This window comes from Bos javanicus, chromosome 2 (genome assembly GCF_032452875.1).
Source record: "Bos javanicus breed banteng chromosome 2, ARS-OSU_banteng_1.0, whole genome shotgun sequence".
NCBI classification, from domain to species: Eukaryota; Metazoa; Chordata; class Mammalia; order Artiodactyla; family Bovidae; genus Bos; species Bos javanicus.
This window is the reverse complement of record NC_083869.1, coordinates 37,001,456-37,025,069: the sequence shown is the minus strand read 5'-3', so window position 1 is coordinate 37,025,069 and position 23,614 is coordinate 37,001,456. Positions and strand designations below refer to the sequence as shown.

At 37.0% G+C, this 23,614-nt stretch overlaps 1 protein-coding gene across 24 annotated transcripts in view; it reads right to left on the bottom strand.

The window, feature by feature from the left end:
* Nucleotides 1–23,614, bottom strand: part of BAZ2B (bromodomain adjacent to zinc finger domain 2B) — a 336,353-nt gene that overhangs the window by 104,985 nt on the left and 207,754 nt on the right. For 12 of the 24 annotated variants that reach the window (XM_061395879.1, XM_061395815.1, XM_061395887.1 and 9 more), the window contains 7 exons: nt 23,444–23,611; nt 22,336–22,529; nt 10,833–11,033; nt 10,120–10,515; nt 3,727–4,330; nt 1,856–2,149; nt 567–627 (listed from right to left, as the gene is read on the bottom strand). In XM_061395879.1, the coding sequence (XP_061251863.1) occupies nt 567–627; nt 1,856–2,149; nt 3,727–4,330; nt 10,120–10,515; nt 10,833–11,033; nt 22,336–22,529; nt 23,444–23,611 (1,918 nt within the window). The remainder of the gene's footprint in view (nt 1–566; nt 628–1,855; nt 2,150–3,726; nt 4,331–10,119; nt 10,516–10,832; nt 11,034–22,335; nt 22,530–23,443; nt 23,612–23,614) is intronic. The other 12 variants (XM_061395906.1, XM_061395858.1, XM_061395962.1 and 9 more) reach the window with 2 other exon arrangements.

The following is a 23,614-nucleotide window of genomic DNA, read 5'->3' as shown; positions in this document are numbered from 1 at the left end:
CATAGACGGCAGCCCACCAGGCTCCCCGTCCCTGGGATTCTCCAGGCAAGAACACTGGAGTGGGTTGCCATTTCCTTCTCCAATGCATGAAAGTGAAAAGTGAAGGTGAAGTCGCTCAGTCGTGTTCGACTCTTAGCGACCCCATGGACTGCAGCCTACCAGGCTCCTCCGTCCATGGGAGTTTCCAGGCAAGAGTACTGGAGTGGGGTGCCATTGTCTTCTCCGACAGTGGCTTTCACCATCCTTTAAATCTATCTTCACAACAACTTCTGACACTCTTAACTGTGTCCCTGCTCTTTGCCAAATGATTTGCTTTTGCAACTTTTTCAATCATATTCCCACCTAGCTGCCTATGATCCCATCCCAGCTCTACCATACCTAAACCCAGCAGTTAGGCTTAATTTTAGTTTTCTGATATATCAACCTCAGATATATCAGCTTTGCTCTTCTGTTTAATAAATACTGTGCAGTATATTCACTTCTGTTAGTAACAGTAGAGAATGAGAAATCAAAACATGCATAAATATGTGGGGCAAAAGCATAAAGATAAATCTTATTTTGCATACCCATATTCCAAAGGAATATGCAGTTCACGTTCATCTGTTACTCTTCTCCTTTTGGAAGTGCCTTCAAGAAAATTCAACCAGTTAACATAAAAGATTAGTTTATATACATGAAAAATTTTTGATAGTTTTGAAACTTTTCTTTGAATAATGTGTCTTAATGACTTGAATTATTTAGTGTTTTTCTGCAGTTTGTACATTATTTTTAGATTATTTTCAACAAAACACACTGTGTAGAGGTTTTTTTTTTTTCCCTTTTTGGTCTGCATGACATAATAGCTAGTATTTATTTCTCTCTAATGAAAAGATGATGAAAGTAAAAAGGTAAAACTTTCCTCTCATCTTGTTATTAAGGAAATGGCTAAAGAAGTAGAAGGAAAATAGCAGATAGACGTTTTGGGAAACTATATACAGTTGTTTTCTTTGAAAATATGAGTTTTAAGATGTTGAAAAATTTCAACAGTTGGATCATACATTTAAAAATAGTATTGTAAAGTAATTAGCCTCTAATTAAAATAAATAAATAAAAAAATATATAACTTCTATAGCCATATAAATCCATAGTCAAAAGCACTTTAATTAAACTACAAAGAATAGGATTATAATTATATGGACAATTTTTCATGACAAAGATCAAGCTTCACCAATACAAATGGATACATCTTAAATAAGTTGGATATCATATTGGTTCATGGCAAGTGAAAACAAAACTAGAAATTTTCAAGAAAAGAGTGACATGTGTAAAACAATATTTTACAATACACGCCTGTATTTTTTTCGTTATTCAATTGAGAATAGAAATTTGAGAGTAATAATGTAAAACCTTTTAAAGAAGACCTCTAATAGTTTATAAAAGATCAAAAGGAAAAAAGATATGGCATGTTAATAAAATACTACTACTACTCACTAATACAAATGACATTGGCTATGTGTTGGGCAGACATGCAATTGTATATTAAGAAAAAAAGTGAGCTCATTTTTGTAAATTACCAAAAAAAAAAAAAAAAAAAAAGTCCAACTGTCAGTCAAATTCTAAATTCTAGAAGTATAAAATAAACATAAAAACAAGAAAGTATTTAAACTCAAGAGCTGCCATCAATCAGGTTCTTAAATTGGAAGCACAGAGGAAAAAATGGTAGTGAGTCATATCCTTTGAAAATACACGCTGACCTTTCTTAGCCTAAAATCTAGCCCTTGATTCCAATGAGATCATCCCCAGAACACTGTATAAATAAGAATTCTTGTTATGGTTTGATTTCTACTTCACAATAATAAAAATAAAGTGTAGGTACCAGAGTGTGGACTTGAAGTAAGTGTGGAAGAAGGTGTGCCAAGAAAAGCAGGTGACTGGGATTCAGAACATAAGGCAGCAGGAGCAGAGCCTGGGGCTTTTGCTATGTGGAGGTTACGAGGTGTTGAGTGAGCTGTGAGACTGATGGAAGGGCTTTTGACAGAGGAAGCTGTTTTATTCAGTTTCATTGAAGTTTTCTCTCCTTCAGTATCACTATCTGATTCATCTTGGTCTTTATCATCATCATCATCTTCTTCTGATCCTTCTGTATCTGATTCTGAATTACTATCTGATTCTGGGAAGTAAAAGAAGCATTTGTATATTATAACTAGATAATCACCAACAGTTTGCAGTTTGTATCTAAATGGAATAGTTCAGGAATCAGCATTTGTGATTGAGAACTCAAATGAGCAACTTTTCTGAAGAGTAAATGTAAAAATTACTATCTTAAAAGCTATTTGAGCACAAGGTATGTAGGCCATAAATGCTTAAAATTCTTCATTAAAGTAACTGTTTTACTCAAATCATAAAACTTGAATCATAAAACAGTTCTTCTCTCACATGACACTATTCACATGATGAGTTTTCAAAATTATGTTCAATTTAATAAAGAGACTAAAGTATAGAGGAAACAGAATTTTATTATTTAAATCAATAGATTTCAATAATCTGAGAAGTACACAAGGTTCACTATGAGGAAGAGAACTCTGGAACTATCACTTGTTCTTCTGGGTTTTGAGGCAAAAGAAAACAATTTTGGTGGAGAGATAGTTGGCTTTGGGGCTGCAGTTAATTCTACTCGTCAAGCTTCTCAGGCTTCACAAAAAATAGTATTACAGAAAAAACTGGGGAGTAATTTAATGATTTAATAATTTAAGTTTGTGCTAGCAATGTAGTCCTATAAATTTGCATCTATCCCTATAGATATGTAAAACCTAATTACATAGATGATACTAGGCCTGTATTTTAGTGGTTCCCAGAACAACAGCTTCTGTGGAATTGTGTTTTATGTAGTACTAGCTACCCATATCGAAGTTCATTATAAAAGTTACCTTTGAAAACTATTAATCCTATGTATCATGCAAAGTTGTGTTTATGGGAACCCTAGGAAAATATATTATTAGGAAAAGTTGTTCTTACCCTGAGCAAGTAGGTTGTTTTTACCTTATAGTCATTTTAAAAATTGTATAATTGATTATATTTTCCTACTTATATTGGTAGATAGAAAATTTAAAATTGGATTCGTGGCTGACGAGGAACAAATTCAAAAACTTTTATAAAAAATACGTATCTCATCTTTGTATTTAAATTTTAAACTATTTTATATTTTCAATCTTCTGTGGAACAAGAAAAAAAGAGTTAAAGGGAAATAAAACAAGAAATTAAAAAGAAAATAAATAAAATCGGGGGTACTCTATATATGTTATTAAATAAATTCTATGTTGCTAAGAACTATTCATAGAGATTTAGGCTTTGGGGTATTTTCTGAATGACTGAGTAAAATTTTGCCTTTCTTCAAAATATCCAGTGACACAATTTAACAAGTAGCAGAAGAGATGAAAAAGAAAGGACAAATGAGTGGTCATGAATTAAATGAAAATTAAGCAAGTTCCTCAAGTTTTTAATTCATGAATTACTTACAGTCATTTTAAAGTTATTTGTTTAGTGTTAAATGAACAAGCTGAGAACTTAATTTAGGACTTTCAATCTCAATTATTCCTTTCCTTTACCACTCACTATAGAAAGGAACAGAGCTGCATGAAACGGTGAATGACAGCGATTTCAAATCTGTGGATTTGAAGAGCCTCTTTAAAATGTTTTGGTTCACAGGGCATTTAGAGAAACACTTTAAACTTAAGAATAGAAAACAACCTGATTGGCTGTCATCAGAGTCATCGTCTTCCTCATCTTCCTCATCTTCCTCATCATCTTCCTCTTCATCCTCATTGGAGTCTTCAGAATCTTTGCTACTAAGAATGTCTGAATCTGTTCCTCTAAACTGCTCCACTAGAGATTGTGCAGGATGAGAGTGAGGCTGTGTTTTCACTGTGTTTACATTGTTGCTAACTGCTTTTTCCTTCCCTTGACTATGCAGTATGGGAGAGGGAGAGGGTATGACAGTTGTCTGACTGCCAGGGGTTCTTCTTCCACTTGTACTCAGATTTACAGGTGAGGAAAAAGGGGTGCTACTTGCAGTAGCAATGTTCTCATTAATCTTACTCTGCATTTTAGTTTTGGTAGTAAGTGCCAGAGGAGCTTCTTGAATGACACTTTGAATAACTCCATTTGGTTGGTGATTACCTAAAAGTGCATTTGTCAAGAATGGATTAGGGTTGCTGTTTTCTAATGTCTGTTTTGGATGTGCTGGTGAACTAGAGGTTGGTTTTGGATTTGACAAAGCTGCAATAACCTTCTTCAGGCTCTTAGATGACTCCTGTTTCTTTAACTGAGCTGGGAATGTCTGTTTATATTGTTCCTGTTGAAACATAAAGTAGAATACAAAACAATAATGTATCATAAGAATAGAGACTACTTTTATTTGCCTTCTGTATCTGACAACAACTAATCATATACAAATTTAAATCATGATATTTAAGTGCTGTAAATGTAGCAGAAGTGATGACTAGTTGATTGCTGAACCTTGGCTAGACATAATATATTTAAAAATTTAGTCTTTCCCCTTCAAAATGTGTGTTTCCTTACTGCTCTCGTCTCTTATTACTGCAGTTTCCATTTTTCTCAATGACCCAAACTTGAAACCTTAAAAACATCTTTACTTTTATTTTTTTCAAGTCAGCCACATTAATACTATGTGTTTTGGATTCTTTCATTGAAATACTGCTCAAATTTAAGACATACTATCACTTCTTCCTACCCAACTCCCAATATATGCATATGCCAAGGGCAATTTTCTCATAAAATAAGCTACATTTTATATTAGCTCTTTGGTCAAAACCTTTAGTGCCTCTTCCTCCACTGCCAACTTTATAAACCTTAAACACTTATATCTGATATTCAAATTACTTTTCAAGTAGACACTAACATACCTCTGTAGTCCAACTGGACTATGGGCCATGCCCGGTGCATGTCACACAGTACTTTTACCGCCTCTACAGTCTGTTATAACCATTTTCTTTGCATAAAATGTCTTCCTTTAATACATTTCAGGCTGATGAAATCCTGTTCATTATTCAAAATCCAACTCAAGATGCTTCCTATATTTGTCCCAGCCTAAAGCACTCATCTCTCCTATCCTTGAGCTCTTATATGTCCCCTGCTGCTGCTGCTGTTAGTCGTTTCAGTCGTGTCTGACTCTGTGCAATCCCATAGACGGCAGCCCACCAGGCTCCCACGTCCCTGGGATTCCACTTATAGTCTATCCTGTAGTTTTCTACAGTAACCATGATTTGAAGTTAGTAGAAAGGCTGGCTTAATATTCTGTGGAATCTTCTTTGTAGTGTCTTTAGCACATTAGCATTAGAAAGGATGTAGAAAACAGTTTAGAAAAAATTATACTTTTTTGGGAAAAATTCATTTGTAAACCATTAAACCATAAAATTTACATCTGTAAATAGCAACAAAAATTTATTTGACTATCAGGATCTTCATGAAAAGAATAACATCATATGAATTTCATTAAAATTGTATAACTAAAATATAAAAAAGAAAACTGAAGTAGAATGATTAAAATATCCAAAGTTGACAGAAATAGAAGTTAAATTTTAAGAGCTAAAATTCTGCAATGAAAATGGTTGCCTTGAAATTAAAATCAACAGTATTGTCAGCACTGGACCTGGACTCTTAATACGCAAGTCAGCAAAGATTTGTGGTGGGTTATTTCATAAATATAAATGGAGATGGGATGCCACACAGAATGACTTATTAAATATTTTAAAGTACCAGTACTAATTATGCAGTAAGCAATTCCCATATAAACTTTTTTATCTTATTTATCTTAATGGTATTTGTTTAGAAAATTAAGTTAACTTTTTGTAAACAAAGACTGAAATATAATATTTGTACATAAGGCAATGCTTCACAAAGAGAAAGGGCTTAATTGGTATTTATTCAGTGAATAAAATATGGAATATTATACTACATAATTGTTTATCTTTTTAAAAAGAATTTGATAGCAAACTATTACATAAAATATTTTAACATAATTTTACTTAATATTTATATGAAACATAAATATTGCATAGTATATGAGTATTTATATATATAATATACTCAATACTTCATATTTTATATATGTATTGATTTAAATTTTCAGCAGAAACATTTAGTGTATTTTCATTCCTTGGAACAAAATTTTGTCACAGTCATTTTGTATTCTAAAAGGCAGTTAATATTTTTAATAGGCAGTTAATATTCCTTCCAAATATATAGGATCAAGAGTCATAAAATCAAAAACTTTCCCTTTAGTTTTATGTTTCATATTTTAATTTTCTGAAATTGCTTCTCATTCTATAACTCTGAAGAATTACTTCTCAAATATTGACATCTGAAGGTGTTCTAAGATAACCAAAAATGACTGTATTTTATCCCAAGACTAGCATCAGTTACGCTTTTACAGCAAATGTGCTATCCTTTTTGATATTAGGGGTGGGACATTAAATAGGAGGGGAGAAAAATGAGACCTGTATGGTAGCAAAAGTCTTGCTACTTCCATATACCCTTGGGTGATCAGAGTATGAGAAGAGAGAGGTGCAAAGCTTTGTCCTACCTTGAAGCTCTTGCTCTCCTAGTCTTTACCTGACTCTCTGGAGACCGCAAAAAAATCTTCTAGGCAAAACTCCTGGTCTTTATTACAATTAATGTATACTGACTTAAATTAAATGTCTACAGTATAAGGTTTGAAAGGATCCAATAATTAAATAACACTGAAGAAAATCATCAACTAGTTCGGAAAGCAGATACATAGAAGGAAGAGTGAAATAATGGAAACTGTCATAAGAAATCAAGCAAAATTCTAAATATATTAGACTGTCACATAAAGAAGGAAAGCTGATGTAAGAGAAATATTTATAAAAATACCCTTTAACTCAATGCCTGCCTGCTGCCTGCTAAGTCGCTTCAGTTATGTCCGACTCTTTGTGACCCTATGGACTATAGCCTGCCAGACTTCTCTGTCCATGGGATTCTATAGGCAAGAATACTGGAGTGGCTTGCCATGCCCTTCTCCAGGGGATCTTCCTGACCCAGGGACTGAACCTGTGTTTCTTATGTCTCCTGCATTGCCAGGCAGGTTCTTTACCACTAGTGCCACCTGGTAAGCCCTTAACTCAATTCTAGATACCAATAAATAGTAAAGTCATTCACAGTTGAATCTACTGTGAATGTGCAGTCACATAAAATATTTCCCACTAACTACCATATCATTTCAGAAACACCAAATTATTTCACCTTTATCATGGGCTTTGAAATCAGAATGATCTTGGTTTAAAAATCTGTCTTCTCGTAACTTGTTATATGATGTTGAAAAGTGACTTAACCTCTCTGAGCCTTAGTTTCTTTACCTCACACAATTTTGTAAGGATTACATACGATCACATGGGTAGAAAGCCTAGCTTGGCTACATTTATAAAGCCAATGTTTAATAAATGACTTTATAATAGATGTCACATATCTTTAAATAGGAATTTAAGAAACTCTTAAAAAATTAAGAAAACTTATGCAGGTAACTATTGATGTGGCTCTGTAAATTCATTTATCTTAAAGTGGAATATACATTCATGAAAAAATTAAAGTAACCAATGCAAAGTAATTTTTAACTTCCTTAGCTTTTCAAAGAGAGTCAATAATACGACGCCAATAACTCCTAACAATTGACCAGTCTATTACAAGTTGTCACATGTGTGATATTATGATATCACTCATCATCCCATTTGGATTAGTGGTTATCAAATTTGGTTGCACATCTGAATCACATGGGATGCTATTTAGACATGCAATATCTTAATCTCAACACAAAAGATTCTGATTTTAAATTGTTCTGAAATGGTTAGTTCTTTTTAGTTTTCCAGGTGATTTTAATGTACACTTAGGCTTTAGAACTACTCATTTAGATTCTCAAAAGAGTTCTGATTTCCTCACTTTTCTTTGACCTTGTTCTTAAATTCTTCCCTGATAGCTTAGTTGGGTAAAGAATCCATCTGCAATGCAGGAGACCCTGGCTCAATTCCTGGGTTGGGAAGATCTCTGCTGGAGAAGGGATACACTACCCACTCCAGTATTCCTGGGCTTCCCTTGTGGCTCAGCTGGTAAACCCACTCCAGTATTCTGGCCTGAAGAATTCCATGGACTGTATAAGTACATGGGGTTGCAAAGAGTCAGACAGGACTGGGCAACTTTCACTTTCACGTCAAATTCTTCACTGTAAAAAACATGGATACCATGGGGGGAGGGCAGGTGGGATGAACTGGGAGATTGGGATTGACACATAGACATTACTATGCATAAAATAGATAACTAATGCTGCTGCTGCTGCTGCTGCTGCTAAGTCGCTTCAGTCATGTCCAACTCTGTTGGACCCCAGAGACAGCAGCCCACCAGGCTCCCCCGTCCCTGAGATTCTCCAGGCAAGAACACTGGAGTGGGTTGCCATTTCCTTCTCCAATGCGTGAAAATGAAGGTGAAGTCACTCTATCGTGTTCGACTCCCAGCGACCCCATGGACTGCAGCCAACCAGGCTCCTCCATCCACGGGATTCTCCAGGCAAGAGTACTGGAGTGGGTTGCCATTGCCTTCTCCCAATAACTAATGAGAACCTACTATACAGCACAGGGAACTTTATGAACTCTGTGGTGACCTAAATAAATGGGAAGGAAATCCAAAAAAGAGGAGATATATGTATATGTGTAGCTGATTTACTTTGCTGTACAGCAGAAATTAATACAGCATTATAAATCAACTATATACTACAATAAAAATTAACTTAAAAAATAAAGACTAAATAGATAAGGACATTGTGATTTTCTTTTTTTTTTGGAGAAAGAAAGGCAGCATATCATAGTGATTAAGAATAAGGACTCTAGTGTTATAGAGTCTAAGTTTGAATTCCAGCTCCATCACCAACTAGCATGTGATCTTGGGTGAGTTAAGTCATACGAATCTGAATTTGATCATATATATATGTACATGTACATGATATTATTAGTGGCACTTACAGATGTCGTTATCCAATAACTAAATACATATGCAGCACTTAAAAGAATGAATGGTTGGCAAAACAGTAAGTCTTTTCCAATGATTAGGATGCCTAATGATAGTTTTTATTAACAAAATTCAGGCGACTGTGTTCAAACAGAATATTTTTTCTCCAGTCTCATGAGTTCAAGATTAAAAAGCACTGGTCATTTAATTACTAGAATTCTTCTGAACATATGACTGTAGACTATACAATAATATAAAATTAACAGCAAGAAAATAAATATGAAAAAAGTTTTCTGATGAGTGGTCCTGGTGTTTGTATAAGTAAATTTACTCAAAGTATTTTGTGTTTTGTATAATTCATTAAGAATGGTAAAGGAAAGCAATTCTTAGAAAGGATTTTTTTGCTTAAAATTGATCCAATACAATATTGTAAAGTTAAAAATAAAATAAAATTTTAAAAAAATTGATAAATTATAGGACTTTAGGCAATAGCAACCCACTCCAGTACTCTTGCCTGGAAAATCCCATGGATGGAGGAGCCTGATAGGCTGCAGTCCATGGGGTCGCGAAGAGTCAGACACGACTGAGCAACTTCACTTTTACTTTTCACTTTCACGCATTGGAGAAGGAAATGGCAACCCACTCCAGTGTTCTTGCCTGGAAAATCCCAGGGACGGCAGAGCCTGGTGGGCTGCCATCTATGGGGTCACACAGAGTCAGACATGTCTGAAGTGACTTAGCAGCAGAGGTAAATTACTCAAGAGTTCATTTCTTTAAAAAATAATATACTAATATTAGGGAAAAAAAGAAATTGATTCTAAACAAAAGTAACTGTGAAGTGTCCAATGCAAATATATTTATCCTCTTACTGCTAAAATACTAAGCCTAGGAAAAGATGACAAGATTGCATTTACAAAAGTATATTAAACAGGTGTATAGGTAAATATAAAATCACAGACATTTAGTTTTCTGGTGTGAATATTCTATTCGTGGTGACTAAGAATGTATAAATTTAAGAGTAGAATTCAGTTTAAACTTAAACAATTGTAAGACTATATAAGAGCTCTTTGTCTAATAATAAAAATCTTCTATAAATTATTTTTAACTCACCCGTTTGGAACGCAATTCACTGGTCAAAGAACTAGATTCTTCAGAGGTATTTTTATTCCCTGCTTTAAGTACATCAGGAGAAGGAACTATGAGTTTCATGTAAGTTTCCTTTTTGGCTTGATTTACCAAAGATAAAGGTTTCACATTGGACACCAATCCCGTAGACTGTATTACACTTGTGTGTTTGTTCACAGATTCCTCCTTTGCCTGAGAGCTTTGGAAAATAAATGGAAGCTGCTGTGACAAAACCTGAGGCTGCTTCTGCTGGGATTGGAATGATGAGTGAGTCTGGGATTCAGACAGAAGAGGTAATGGCTGGTGAATTCTTTTTTCCTGGGCTTTTTCAGTTGCTTTCTGTCCTTCTGCTTTTGGGTCTGAAACACCATGTAATAGCACCTGTAAATACAAATTAAAAGGCAACTTCTTTAACATCTGTTAAAACAAAGAACATCAAGCAGTAAACCATGGGGGCGAAAAAGGGTACCTTAAAAAAGTGTTTCTAATGATTGATAAATATATAAAACTCACTAAAAAATTCACAAAATGTCCCTTTAAAAATGTTTCTCTATCTCCTTTTTATTCTTGTGCAAAAGGAAGAACTAAAGGCAATGATAAACTTTAAACTATATAGACTTTGAGAGTTAAGATAAGCCAGTTAATTCCTAAATATGAATAATGTGCAGATACCACCCAATGAAATGATTTATACCTACCTGGTTGTTACTTTTCTGCTGTGCTTCAGTCTCTGAATCAGAATCATCATCTTCACTTTCTTCAATACTTTGATCTTCTTCTTCATCTTCCTCTAGGTCATCCGAATCACTACTACTAATGCCTTCACTTGACGTGTCTGATGATGTGCCTGAATCACTATCACTGTTGCTAGAACTTTCCATAGCTTTTTTCCTTGGCTTCTGGATAAAGACAAGATTTTTTAACAAGATTTTTCTTTTTGGAAAAAATTCAAGTTTCAGTAATAGGTAGGCTCTTTTAATTCTTAAATGATATTTTCAATCTCAAAGTGTCATTTTAGTAAAAAGTAAAAAGCCACATGTTTTAAAGGTAATTATTCGAAAAACTGATCACATTAACTTATCTGACAGGAATGTCCAGTAAAAAAGTATAACATCCGTCATGTATAGAATATTGAAAACAGTATACAATGTAGTATGTATATGCGTAATATATATATATATATATACACACACACACACATATGTACACTCTCATATGACTGCCGTGCTTCAAAAGGTATGACAGATTAAAAAAGCAATTTACAAAAAGATAATTCCAGTTATGATAAAGAAAACAACAGTCCCAGATATGTACATTGAGTTCTACATTTAGCATTAATCTTTCTTTGTGTAGACAGTGAATCAGTAGCCAAACACACCTTTCTAGGTGCTTGACTACAATAAAGTCTATGATAGAGTCTCTGCCTTCAGAAAACTTACATTCCAGTGGTGGTGGTGGTGGTGATAGACTAGACAGCTAATTATTTTAAAAGCAAATAATTCCATACAGTAAAAAGTATTGTAGAGAAGATAAAATAGGCAGAAAAAGGCTTCAAGAGTGGCTTTAGTTAAGTGTCAAGGAACTTAAGTTTTGTATATTTCCACATCAGAAAAGACAGAAAAATATGATAAAGAGAGAGATTAATTTCTGGAAAATTTAAGACTCTACAGGACAAAGAAAATTCAAAGCTGAAAAGAGACGTGAGATCATATAAAAGGAAAGTTTTGTGTTTAAAGGACAGACAATGGTAGTGGATAAAAAGAGAAAAAATGAGATAGACTATAGCTAAATAACTATACAATAATGAAAAAGTTAAAATTCTGCCAATAGGAAGGGAGAAATGTCAAAACAACAAAGCAAGACTGACTACAGAGTTACTTCAGAACATTTCTATAGTGTTTGCTGGTAGATAAAATAGAGAAAAATCAGCAATGAATTACAAAAGCAACAAATTACACTAAGTTATGGCTTTAGAAGAAATGAAGCCTTTCATAACTATGGGGTTTGGGAATAAAAGATAATATTACACCTCTACAAGAGGAGGCTAGGTTTTGAAGCCATAGTTTCTGATGGCAAACATATATTTTCCTTTGTGTCTTCTGAAATGTTATTTAAATCATATAAAACACATGTGTGAAGAGAGTCACTCCTGTTATATTTTGCTTGCCATGATACTGTGTTAACTGCTCCAAAGTAGCACAGGCATACTCTTCAATAAGCTAATAGTCTCATCATTCCCTAAGCTCTTTCCCTTACAGTAAAGCAGAAAGTGATTTGAAATAAGGGAAATCATAGGATGAGAAAGACCAAAGCAGAGATTAAAGGGAAATAATACTAATAGAGTAATGTTAAGCATACCATTTTTGGGGCAGAAAAACAGCTCCTTCTTTGTGACCAAAATCTGTTTTGAGTCTCTAAGTATGTTTGGGCTTCCTAGGTGGTGCAGTGCTAAAGAATCCTCCTAACAATGCAGGAGACTTGGGTTTGATCCCTGGATTAGGAAGATCCTCTGGAGTAGGAAATTCCATGGACAGAAGAGCTTGGTGGGCTGCCAGGACTGCGAAGAGTCAGAAACGACTGAGAGGCACACATGCATAGCAAGACTATGAAAATCGTAAGGAACCTAAACTGAAGTTACCACTTTCAGTTTTAGAAGAAACCAAGGAAGGAAGGAAATAAGGGAGCTACTCTGATTCAGCAGGAAAAAAAAAAGAAGAAAAAAACCCCCAACAACAACAACTCCCATTTCATTTTCCAAGCAATCTGTGTAGTTTTCATTTACAGTTGTTCTGATAGATGGTCCTACACTCCTTAAGAGTGGGTCGAGAGGTGAGGGTTCTAAAGCTTCAGGGACACGAAATATTCACTTGTAGACTTTCTGTAGCCAGCAGATTCCTGGACCCCAACTCTAAATAAGGCACAGGGATCTGCATCAACAAGCACTTAATATGATTCTAATGCAGGTGGTCTTTGCAGAGCATACTCTGACAGTATGCAAAGAGTCTGTTTTATAACAAATTTAGTCCCTGAATTAAAAAGAAAAAAGTAGATGTGAGTAGACAAGTCCAGGTATTAGGGAAAGATAGAAAACTGAGTTTAAGTATCAACAATTTCATCTCCTTAGTCCCTATGAATGTGTATGTGTGGGGGAATGGTTCTTTTGAATTTTTACAATTAGGTAGTATGTCTTTTTCTGTCGTTTAAACATTTTAAAAATGAGCCTTCTTAGATTCATAAAAAATAATTAAAGGAGATTTTACTAATTACCCCCTTTCCCCCCTACAGCGACTTGGCAGCAGCAGTAGCCCCCTACCCATTCTAGGAAAGCTTTTCAGAAGTCTCTCCTTGAACTTTCATTTCCCTGGGTATGTATTTCTTTCAATAGCAAAACAAATACATATTCAAGGCCATTATGTAACCAGGCAGAGTTGTTCTAGTCTCTGGGGATACAAGGGTGTGACATACAGATAGCAACTCTGCTCTCCTGGGAACAGGAAGAAGAGAATTAACAAACAATGTCAGTAAGGGTTTTTAGTGACTACAACAAGATAATTGGATACACAGTATGTGCTGGGGGTGGGATGAAGATGTAGATGTAATTGTCAGGTAAGATTCTTTTCAGTTGAGACCTAAATGGAGAGCAAGAGTCCATCCTAGAAAGATAAAAGAGCCTTTCAAGATGAGAAACAGCAAAGGAAAAAGCCATGAGCTGGAAACAAGTTTGACATGTTCAAAGAATGGAAAAGTTAGCCAGACCTGCTAGAGCACAGAAACTTGGGAGAGAGCCATAGGAAATAAGGCTTGATGGACTGGCACGGGCAGGCCACACAGGGTCTTAGAGGCCGTGGCAAAGATTTTATTCTGAGTGAGATAGAAAACCATTACAAAGAGTGGTAACATGATATTTTAAAGTGATAAAAAAAATCACTTGCATTTTTATAAGACTGTTATGGTTGCTGTGGTAACAATAACTTGTATGGCAACAACAGTAGAACTTAACCCTGAATTGTCTTTTTATTTTTTTCTCAAAAGGCTTTATGTTTGTATATTTTAGTCCCTGTTGACTTACTTTGTTAAATTTAAAATAGCTATATTTATTCTGAATATACATGTAGGCTATGTGAGGGAATTGGACTTAATGATTTCAAGTGAGCATCACTGATATAAGTAACCCCGCCTTCTAGGAGGAATTATCAAAATTAGCTGAAGAACACTTTTCAAACTTCACATGAAAAGAGCTGATGAAGTAGTTCTTTTTTTAAGTTTTTAAAACTGAAAATACAGGGTTAAAAAGTATAGGATTTTCTTTTTTAGTTTCAGCTCCCTTCATCTTCATTATACTTGAACAATCCACTAATACAGATTCATTCCAGACCATGTATTATTAATGTACTCTTCTGAAATCGTAAGTTCTAGTATCCCTCAGACTGATAGTCAATCTCTCTCTAGTGATACTTCTATGTAGATATAAATAGATATAAATAGCAACTCTGCTCAGTTGCTCTTTGCAACCCTATGGGACTGTAGCCCACAAGTCTTCTCTGTCCATAGAATTTTCCAGGCAAGAATACTGGAGTGGGTTGTCATATCCTACTCCAAGACACCCCTATGGTACCCAGAATTTCTTTCCTTATATCATTAAAGAGGTACCTCTGTAAGGTTTTAGTAGCTGTTCCTGGAAATATTTTCTACTTTACCTTCACTTATTTTCTTTAGAAATGTTAGTGTGCTGTGCTTAGTTGCTCAGTCATGTCCGACTCTTAGAGATCCCATGGATTGTAGCCCGCCAGGCTCCTCTGTCCATAGGGATTCTCCAGGCAAGAATACCAGAGTGGGTTGCCATGCCCTCCTCCAGGGGATCTTCCTGACCCAGGGAACGAACACAGGTTTCCCACACTGCAGGCAGATTCTTTATCGTTAGAGCCACCAGGGAAGCCCCAGGAATGTCAAAACAGATTCCTTACTAGAACAAAGGACAGAATCTGTTTCATACCCATTCCTCCAAAGTCTTGCCTTGCACATTGTGCAGGCACTAGATATACTAGATTTTACTAGATTTAGCACTTCTTCTAAGAGGTCTGTTGTTTTTGTTTAGTAGCTGCCAACTCTTGGCAGCTCCATAGACCATAGCCTGTCTTGGTACAGTCTCTGTCCTATACCAAGGACTATCCTCTGGACTATCTCTGGATTATCCTCTGTCCTTGGTATTTTCCAGGCAAGAATACCAGAGTGGGCTGCCATTTCCTTCTCTAGGGGTCTTCCAACCTAGGGATCAAACCCACATCTTTTGCAATGACAGGTGGGCTCTTTATCATTGAGCCACCAAAGAAGCCTTCTAAGAGGAATGTTTAAAAGCTTGGGTATTTAACTTTTAGAAATACATATAGATATAGACATCCCATGATATGAGGTCTAGGACATGCTTCAAAATACCATGGGAGCAAAGAGTGTGGTTTTTCCAGTAGTCTTGCATGGAGTTGGACTATAAAGAAATCTGAGTGCTGAAGAATTGATGTTTTTAAACTGTGGTGTTGGAGAAGATGCTTGAAAGTCCCCTGGACTGTAAGGAGATCCAACCAGTCATATCCAACCAATCAGATCCAACTGATTTCCTGAAATCAGTCCTGAATATTCATTGGAAGGACTGATGCTGAAGCTGAAACTCCAATACTTTGGCCACCTGTCGCAAAAAACTGACTCACTGGAAAAAACTGGGAAAGATTGAAGGCAGGAGAGGAAGAGGATGACTGAGAATGAGATGGTTGGATGGCATCACCGACTCAATGGACATGAGTTTAAGCAAGTTCCGGGAGTTGGTGAAGGACAGGGAGGCTTGGCATGCTGCAGTCCTTGGGGTCGCAAAGAGTTGGACACGACTGAGCGACTCAACTGAACTGAAGGAGTAGGTGGTGTTTCAGTCAGTATCTGGTATGCAGAGAGGCTGACAGTAGTGCAGAGATAGGCCTTTGGAGCTCATACTAATGGGAATGCCCTCAAAACATACCATAAAGGAGAAGAGCAAAGAGTAGTTGAAGAGGAACAGGTGGAAAATATGACCCCAAAATATGTTTGTCTTGGGGCCCAAGAAGAGTCCCATTGAGTTTCTGTGACGGGTATCATCATTCTTAGTGGCTTCAGCAGATGACCTTCCCTCAGACTCTCATATGTCTTATTATGTTCTGGAAAACAATTATCTTCTGTTGAGATGGAACCGAAAGGTCTTGAGGAAATATTTCTATACAATATGCCCAGCAAGAGGAAAGAAAACTTTGTTTAGTTGTTCCTGGAAAACATATGGAACTTGATGCTGCCTTGAGAAAGGACAAATGGAAATATGATAAAATTGTTTCTTGGAATTAAAAGTCAGAGCCTGAGAGGCATATTGTTTACATTTAAAGTTCAGATCAGTGCTCTCTGCAATCAGTCGCTACACATATCCTGCTCTTAATGCGGTGTGTCAGAAGCTTCTCAATCTCCTCATATTATAGCTGAGATAATATAGATAGTGATGTTACAGGATCATAAACTTCTTTTCTTTAAATCAACTTATTTTTTATTGAAGAATAATTGCTTTACAGAATTTTGCTATTTTCTGTCAAACCTCAAAGTGAATCAGCCATAGGTATACATATATCTCCTCCTTTTTGAAACTCCCTCCCAATCCCACCATTCTAGGTTAATACAAAGCCCCTGTTTGAGTTTCCTGAGCCATACAGCAAATTCCATCTGGCCATCTATTTTACATATGGTAATGTAAGTTTCCATGTTACTCTCTCCATACATCTTACCCTTCCCTCCCCTTTCCCCAAGTCCATAAGTCTATTCTCTATGTCTGTTTCTCCATTGCTGCCCTGTAAATAAATTCTTCAGTACCATTTTTCTAGATTCCATATATATGTGTTAGAATACGGTATTTATCTTTCTCTTTCTGACTCACTTCACTCTGTATAATAGGATCACAAACTTTTGACTCTCTGCCCTAAGAAATGTCAGGCCCTGAGAGTGGTTTTTATAAAATGTAGACAAAAAGGCAATGTTCTAGTTATTATCTGTCTTTCCAAAATGTTTGTAGTTGATGCTGGGGCTTGAACTCAGAATAAACCAAGACTTCTCTCTCACTCAAGAAGAAATCCCAAATGGAAGCAGTCCAAATTCACTGATACGGGTGCACTGACTAGAAATTCTGGATATAATGTGTTGGTTCAGGTAGCTGGAGGTCTCTCAGCTTACTTAGTAGGGTGCATGAAATCTGGACACAGTGGTGGACTATATTTAGTATAGCTGAAGTGTCACAACTTCCCTAGGACAATGTGGAAGAGGAAATCCAAAGACTTATAGTGTCCAGAATGCTGAGTGAATTTACCATGTGCAATCTGCACAAATCACCCTATTCCTGATACTGCTTCTAGAGCAGATAAGTTTAGTCAGGAGGTCCAAGCAGGGGTATTTGTTGGAAAGGATGTGACTATCGCCCACTGGACGGCAGAGAAACTCACGAAGCATCACAGATCAGTGCTGGCACACAAGAAATACCACCTGCTGGAGTGCCAGGAAAACTCGCTAGGGACCTTCTAGTAGGGGTGACAGAAAAATTAGCTGGAAAACTAACCACTGGCATGCTGGCAAACTCACTAGTAAGCTGCCTGCTGGGATGTCAGTGAAACTCACTACATGGTGTGCACTACTGGATCTATTGAACACAAGTGGCAGGACAGCTGCCAGTGGGCGAGGAATATTCACTGGTGGCACAGCACAAGACCAAGAAGAGAACACCTGAACCAAGAAGAGAAGCCTTTCCTCCTCCAGTGTTTCTCCAGGACCCTCTATTTGCAAGATCTAATATTGTGCCAACTGGCAAAGGAGAATTCAGACCTGAGAAGCATGAAATTGCTAACCTGCACAGTTGGGGTTATGATGAAATAAAATTGACCATGAGATGGTAACTGCTGAAACTGAATAATGGGTACACAGGATAATTATTCTATTCTATCTATTGTGCATTTTGAAAATTTCCATAATAAATGGTTTCTTGATTTGGTTTTCCTAAAGCATGGGCTGTGGAGTCAACCTGCCTGACTTCATATCCTAACCACTTAATGGCCAACTACTTGAGGACTCTTTTTCTCGATTTATAATAATAGTACCTACCTCATTAGGGGTATAGGGAGGGCTGAAATCGATATTCTATGCAAAACAATTACAGTAGAACTGGTATGTGTTAACTTCCCAATAAACCTTATCTATGAGGTCGCCATTAACCCCACCACAGAGCCATCAGAACTTATACAGGGCTGGGGAATCAGACTTTTGGAGGGCATAGACCCTTGTGTGCATCAGGACCCAGGAGAAAGGAGTAGTGACCCCACAAGAGACTGATCCAGACTTGCCCATGAGCCTCCCGGTGTCTCCAGCAGAGGTGTGGGTCAGCGGTGGCCTGCTGCAGGGCTGGGGGCACTGAGTGGAGCAGTGGGTGCATGGGAACTTTTGAAGGAGGTATGGCAACCCATTCCAGTTTTCTTGCCTGGAAAATCCCATGGACAGAGGAGCCTGGCAGGCTACAGTCCATGGGGTCGCAAAGAGTGGGACACAACTGAGCGACTTCACTTCAACCATTATCTTCATTACCTCCACTAAAGTTTAGCCCCAGGTAAGTAACAGGGAGGGAACACAGCCCCAGCAATCAACAGAAAATTAATTAAAGATTTACTGAGCATGCTCCTGCCCATCAGAACAAGACTCAGTTTCCCCCTCAGTCAGTCTCTCCCATCAGGAATGTTCCATAAGCCTCTTATCCTTCTCCATCAGAGGGCAGACAGACTGAAAAGTGCAATCTCAGAAAACTAACCAATCTGATCACACGGACAACAGCCTTGTCTAACTCAATGAAACTATGAGCCATGTCCAGTAGGGCCACCCAAGACAGACGGGTCATGGCGGAGAGTTCTGACAAAACGTGGTCCACTGGAGAACAGAATGCCAAAACACTTCAGTATTCTTGCCTTGAGAACCCCATGAACAGCATGAAAAGGCAAAAAGATAGGACACTAAAAGATGAACTCCCCAGGTCAGTAGGTACCCAATATGCTACTGGAGATCAGTGGAGAACTAACTACAGAAAGAATGAAGAGACAGAGCCAAAGCAAAAACACCAACCAGTTGTGGATGCGACTGGTGATGGAAGTAAAGTCTGGTGCTGTAAATAGCAATGTTGCATAGGAACCTGGAATGTTAGGTCCACGAATCAAGGTAAATTGGAAGTGGTCAAAACAGGAGATGGGAAGAGTGAAAATCGACATTTTAGGAATCAGTGAACAATGGACTGGAATGGGTGAATTTAACTCAGATGACCATAATATCTACTACTGTGGGCAAGAATCCCTTAGAAGAAATGGAATAGCCCTCATAGTCAACAAAAGAGTCTGAAATGCAGTACTTGAATGCAATATCAAAAACAACAGAATGATCTCTGTTCGTTTCCAAGGCAATGCTAAAGAAGCTGAAGGTGAACGGTTCTATGAAGACCTACAAGACCTTCTAGAACTAACACCCAAAAAAGATGTCCTTTTCATTATAGGGGACTGGAATGACAAAGTAGGTAGTCAAGAAATATCTGGAGTAACAGGCAAATTTGGCCTTGGAGTACAGAATGAAGCAGGGCAAAGGCTAATGGAGTTTTGCCAACAGAACGCACTGGTCATAGCAAACACACTCTTCCAACTACACAAGAGAAGACTCTATACATGGAAATCACCAGGTGGTCAATACCGAAATCAGACTGATTACATTATTTGCAGCCAAAGATGGAGAAGCTCTATACAGTCAGCAAAAACAGGACTGGGGGCTGACTGTGGCTCAGACTATGAACTGCTTATTGCTAAATTCAGACTTAAATTGAAGAAAGTAGGGAAAACCACTAGACCATTCAGGTATGACTTAATCCAATCTCTTATGATTATCCAGTGGAAGTGACAAATAGATTCAAGGGATTAGATCTGATAGACAGAGTGCCTGAAGAACTATGGACAGAGGTTCGTAACACTGTACAGGAGGCAGGGATCAAAACCATCCCCAAGAAAAAGAAATGCAAAAAGGCAAAATGGATGTCTGAGGAGGCCTTACAAATAGCTGCGAAAAGAAGAGAAGCTAAAGGCAAAGGAGAAAAGGAACGATATACCCATTTGAATGCAGAGTTCCAAAGAATAGCAAGGAGAGATAAGAAAGCCTTCCTCAGTGGTCAATGCAAAGAAATAGAGGAAAACAACAGAATGGGAAAGATTAGAAATCTCTTGAAGAAAATCAGAGATAACAAGGGAACATTTCATGCAAAGATGGGTACAATAAAGGACAGAAATAGTATGGACCTAACAGAAGTAGAACATGTTAAGAAGAGGTGTCAAGAATACACAGAAGAACTATACAAAAAAGATCTTCATGACCCAGATAATCACGATGGTGTGATCACTCATCTAGAGCCAGACATCCTGGAATGCGAATGCAAAGTCAAGTGGGCCTGAAGAAGCATCACTACAAACAAAGCTAGTAGAGGTGATGGAATTCCAGTTGAGCTATTTCAAATCCTGAAAGATGATGCTGTGAAAGTGCTGCACTCAATATGCCAGCAAATTTGGAAAACTCAGCAGTGATCACAGGACTGGAAAAGGTCAGTTTTCATTTCAATCCCAAAGAAAGGCAATGCCAAAGAATGTTCAAACTTCCACATAATTGCACTCACTTCACACGCTAGCAAAGTAATGCTCAAAATTCTCCAAGCCAGGCCTCAACAGTATGTGAACTGTGAACTTTCAGATGTTCAAGCTGGATTTAGAAAAGGCAGAGGAACCAGAGATCAAATTGCCAACACCTGTTTGATCATCGAAAAAGCAAGAGAGTTCCAGAAAAACATCTACTTTTGCTTTATTGACAATGCAAATACCTTTGACTATGTGGATCATAACAAACTGTGGAAAATTCTCCAAGAGATGGGAATACCACACCACCTGACCTGCCTCTTGAGAAAATCTATGTAAGTCAGGAAAGAACAGTTAGAACTGGACATGGAACAACAGACTCGTTCCAAATAGGAAAAGGAGTACGTCAAGGCTGTATTTTGTCACCCTGCTTATTTAACTTACATGCAGAGTACATCATGAGAAACGCTGGGCTGGAGGAAGCACAAGCTGGAATCAAGATTGCTGGGAGAAATATCAATAACCTCAGACATGCCAATGACACCACCCTTATGGCAGAAAGCAAAGAAGAACTTAAGAGCCTTTGATGAAAGTTAAAGAAGAGAGTGAAAAAGTTGGTTTAAAACTCAACAGTCAGAAAATTAAGATCATGACATCTGGTCCTATCACTTCATGGCGAATAGATGGGGAAACAATTGAAACAGTGGCAGACTTTATTTTTTTGGGCTCCAAAATAACTGCAGATGGTGACTACAGCCATGAAATGAAAAGACGCTTGCTCCTTGGAAGAAAAGTTATGACCAACATAGACAGTACTTTAAAAACAAAGACATTACTTTGCCAACAAAGGTCCGTCTATACAAAACTATGGTTTTTCCAGTAGTCATGTATGGATATGAGAGTTTGGACCATAAAGAAAGCTGAGCGCTTCAGAATTGATGCTTTTGAACTGTGGTGTTGGAGAAGACTCTTGAGAGTCCCTTGGACTACAAGGAGATCCAACCAGTCCATCCTAAAGGAGATCAGTCCTGAATATTCATTGGAAAGACTGATGCTGAAGCTGAAACTCCAATACTTTGGCTACCTGATGCAAAGAACTTACTCATTTTGAAAAGACTCTGATGGTGAGAAAGACTGAAGGCAAGAGGAGAAGGGGATGACAGAGGGTGAGATGGTTTGATGGCATCACTGATTCAATGGACATGAGTTTGAGTAAACTCCGGGAATTGGTGATGGACAGGAAGTCCTGGCGTGCTCCAGTCCATGGGGTTCCAAAGAGTTGGACACGAGTGAGCGACTGAACTGAACTGCATGATGACTATTTGTGTTATTGATACTGGTGCTGATATTTTTAATTTTTTAGATGTTTAATACTAAAACTACTCGATAAAAATAAATATCTGTAAAAATAGGAGTTCATATATCATAAAAAATTATTCCATAGATTCAGGTGGTTTGATCTTTAGAATAGTTGTATAGATCTGTTATATTTGTCCCCTGAAGGTTAACTTACCTTATCTTTGATTTTGCCAGCTCTAGCATCCAAAGGCTGGGTTTTGTTTTGTTCCTGATTACATTTTCTATTTCCTCCACCTGAGCTTATACTTTTCGTTTGTCCCACAGAACTTGAAGCAGTAGTGGACAGTACAGATGTGTTGATACCAGATACAGATGATGTACTGTTTCCATTTATTGATCCATTTACACCTTGAAAGTTAAAATAAATATGTTTATACAAGAGAATGTTATTCAGCATAAAAAGGAATGAAATAGTGACATATGCTACAATCGGGATGACTTAAAAACATTATGCTAAGTGAAATAAGCCAGACACAAACTGTATGATTCCATCTATATGAGATATTCACAACAGGTACATCTATAGAGAAAGAGGGCAAGCTAGTGGTTGCCAGAGACTGAGAGAGGAAATAATAGGGAGAAACTCGTATGAAGTGTCCTTTTGGGGTGATGAAAACGTGTTGAAACTAGATAGAGGTGGCTATTGTACAACACTATTAGTGCCTTTAATGTCACTGAATTGTTCTGTTTAAAATGGTAAATTTTACATTTATGTGAATTTCACTTCAATTAAAAAAGCTTTAGAAAAGTAATTAAATACAACTATTCCCTCTTTCAGGGCAAACTCCCAAACATCTACTTAAGTGGAAAGAAAGACAATAACAAACCATCTAAAATGGTATTATAATTTGCAAATGTATTCTAACAACAGTTATCAACTATGAAATATTAATGAAAATGTAAAAGAAAAAAGGTGTGCTAACATATAAATTTAATGCTTAATTAGAGAAGAAGTAATATATTTTATTGAGCAACATAAGGGAGGTAATGAGATACAGAGGAAAAGCAGTGGTGTTGGGAGTTAAAACCTGGGTTAAATTCTGCTATGCAATGTCAACAAGTAAACAGTACTTTCTTGAATAATTTATTTAATCTTGGCTGGAAAACACGAACACTTTCAATCTCACAGAGTTATTATAAAGATTAAGCCAGACAATGTGAAAGTGTCTAGCACAATGCTTTGTAACTGTTTCTAAATCTGAACTCTACTGAAAATGGTACTGAAATGAAAGGTAATACTTCACTCGAGTTAACATGGATACCTTTTTCAGGACCATTTCGATTACTTTTTCCAGAAGTCCTTGAATGGAATGAAGAAGAATCATGATTCTGGGCTGGAGGAGCAAACAGTGGTGGAATTCCCAGTAATGGTGGAAAGAAGGCTGCCCCTGCACGTGTATGAACATCTGTTGTTCGCCACCATTCTGCACCTC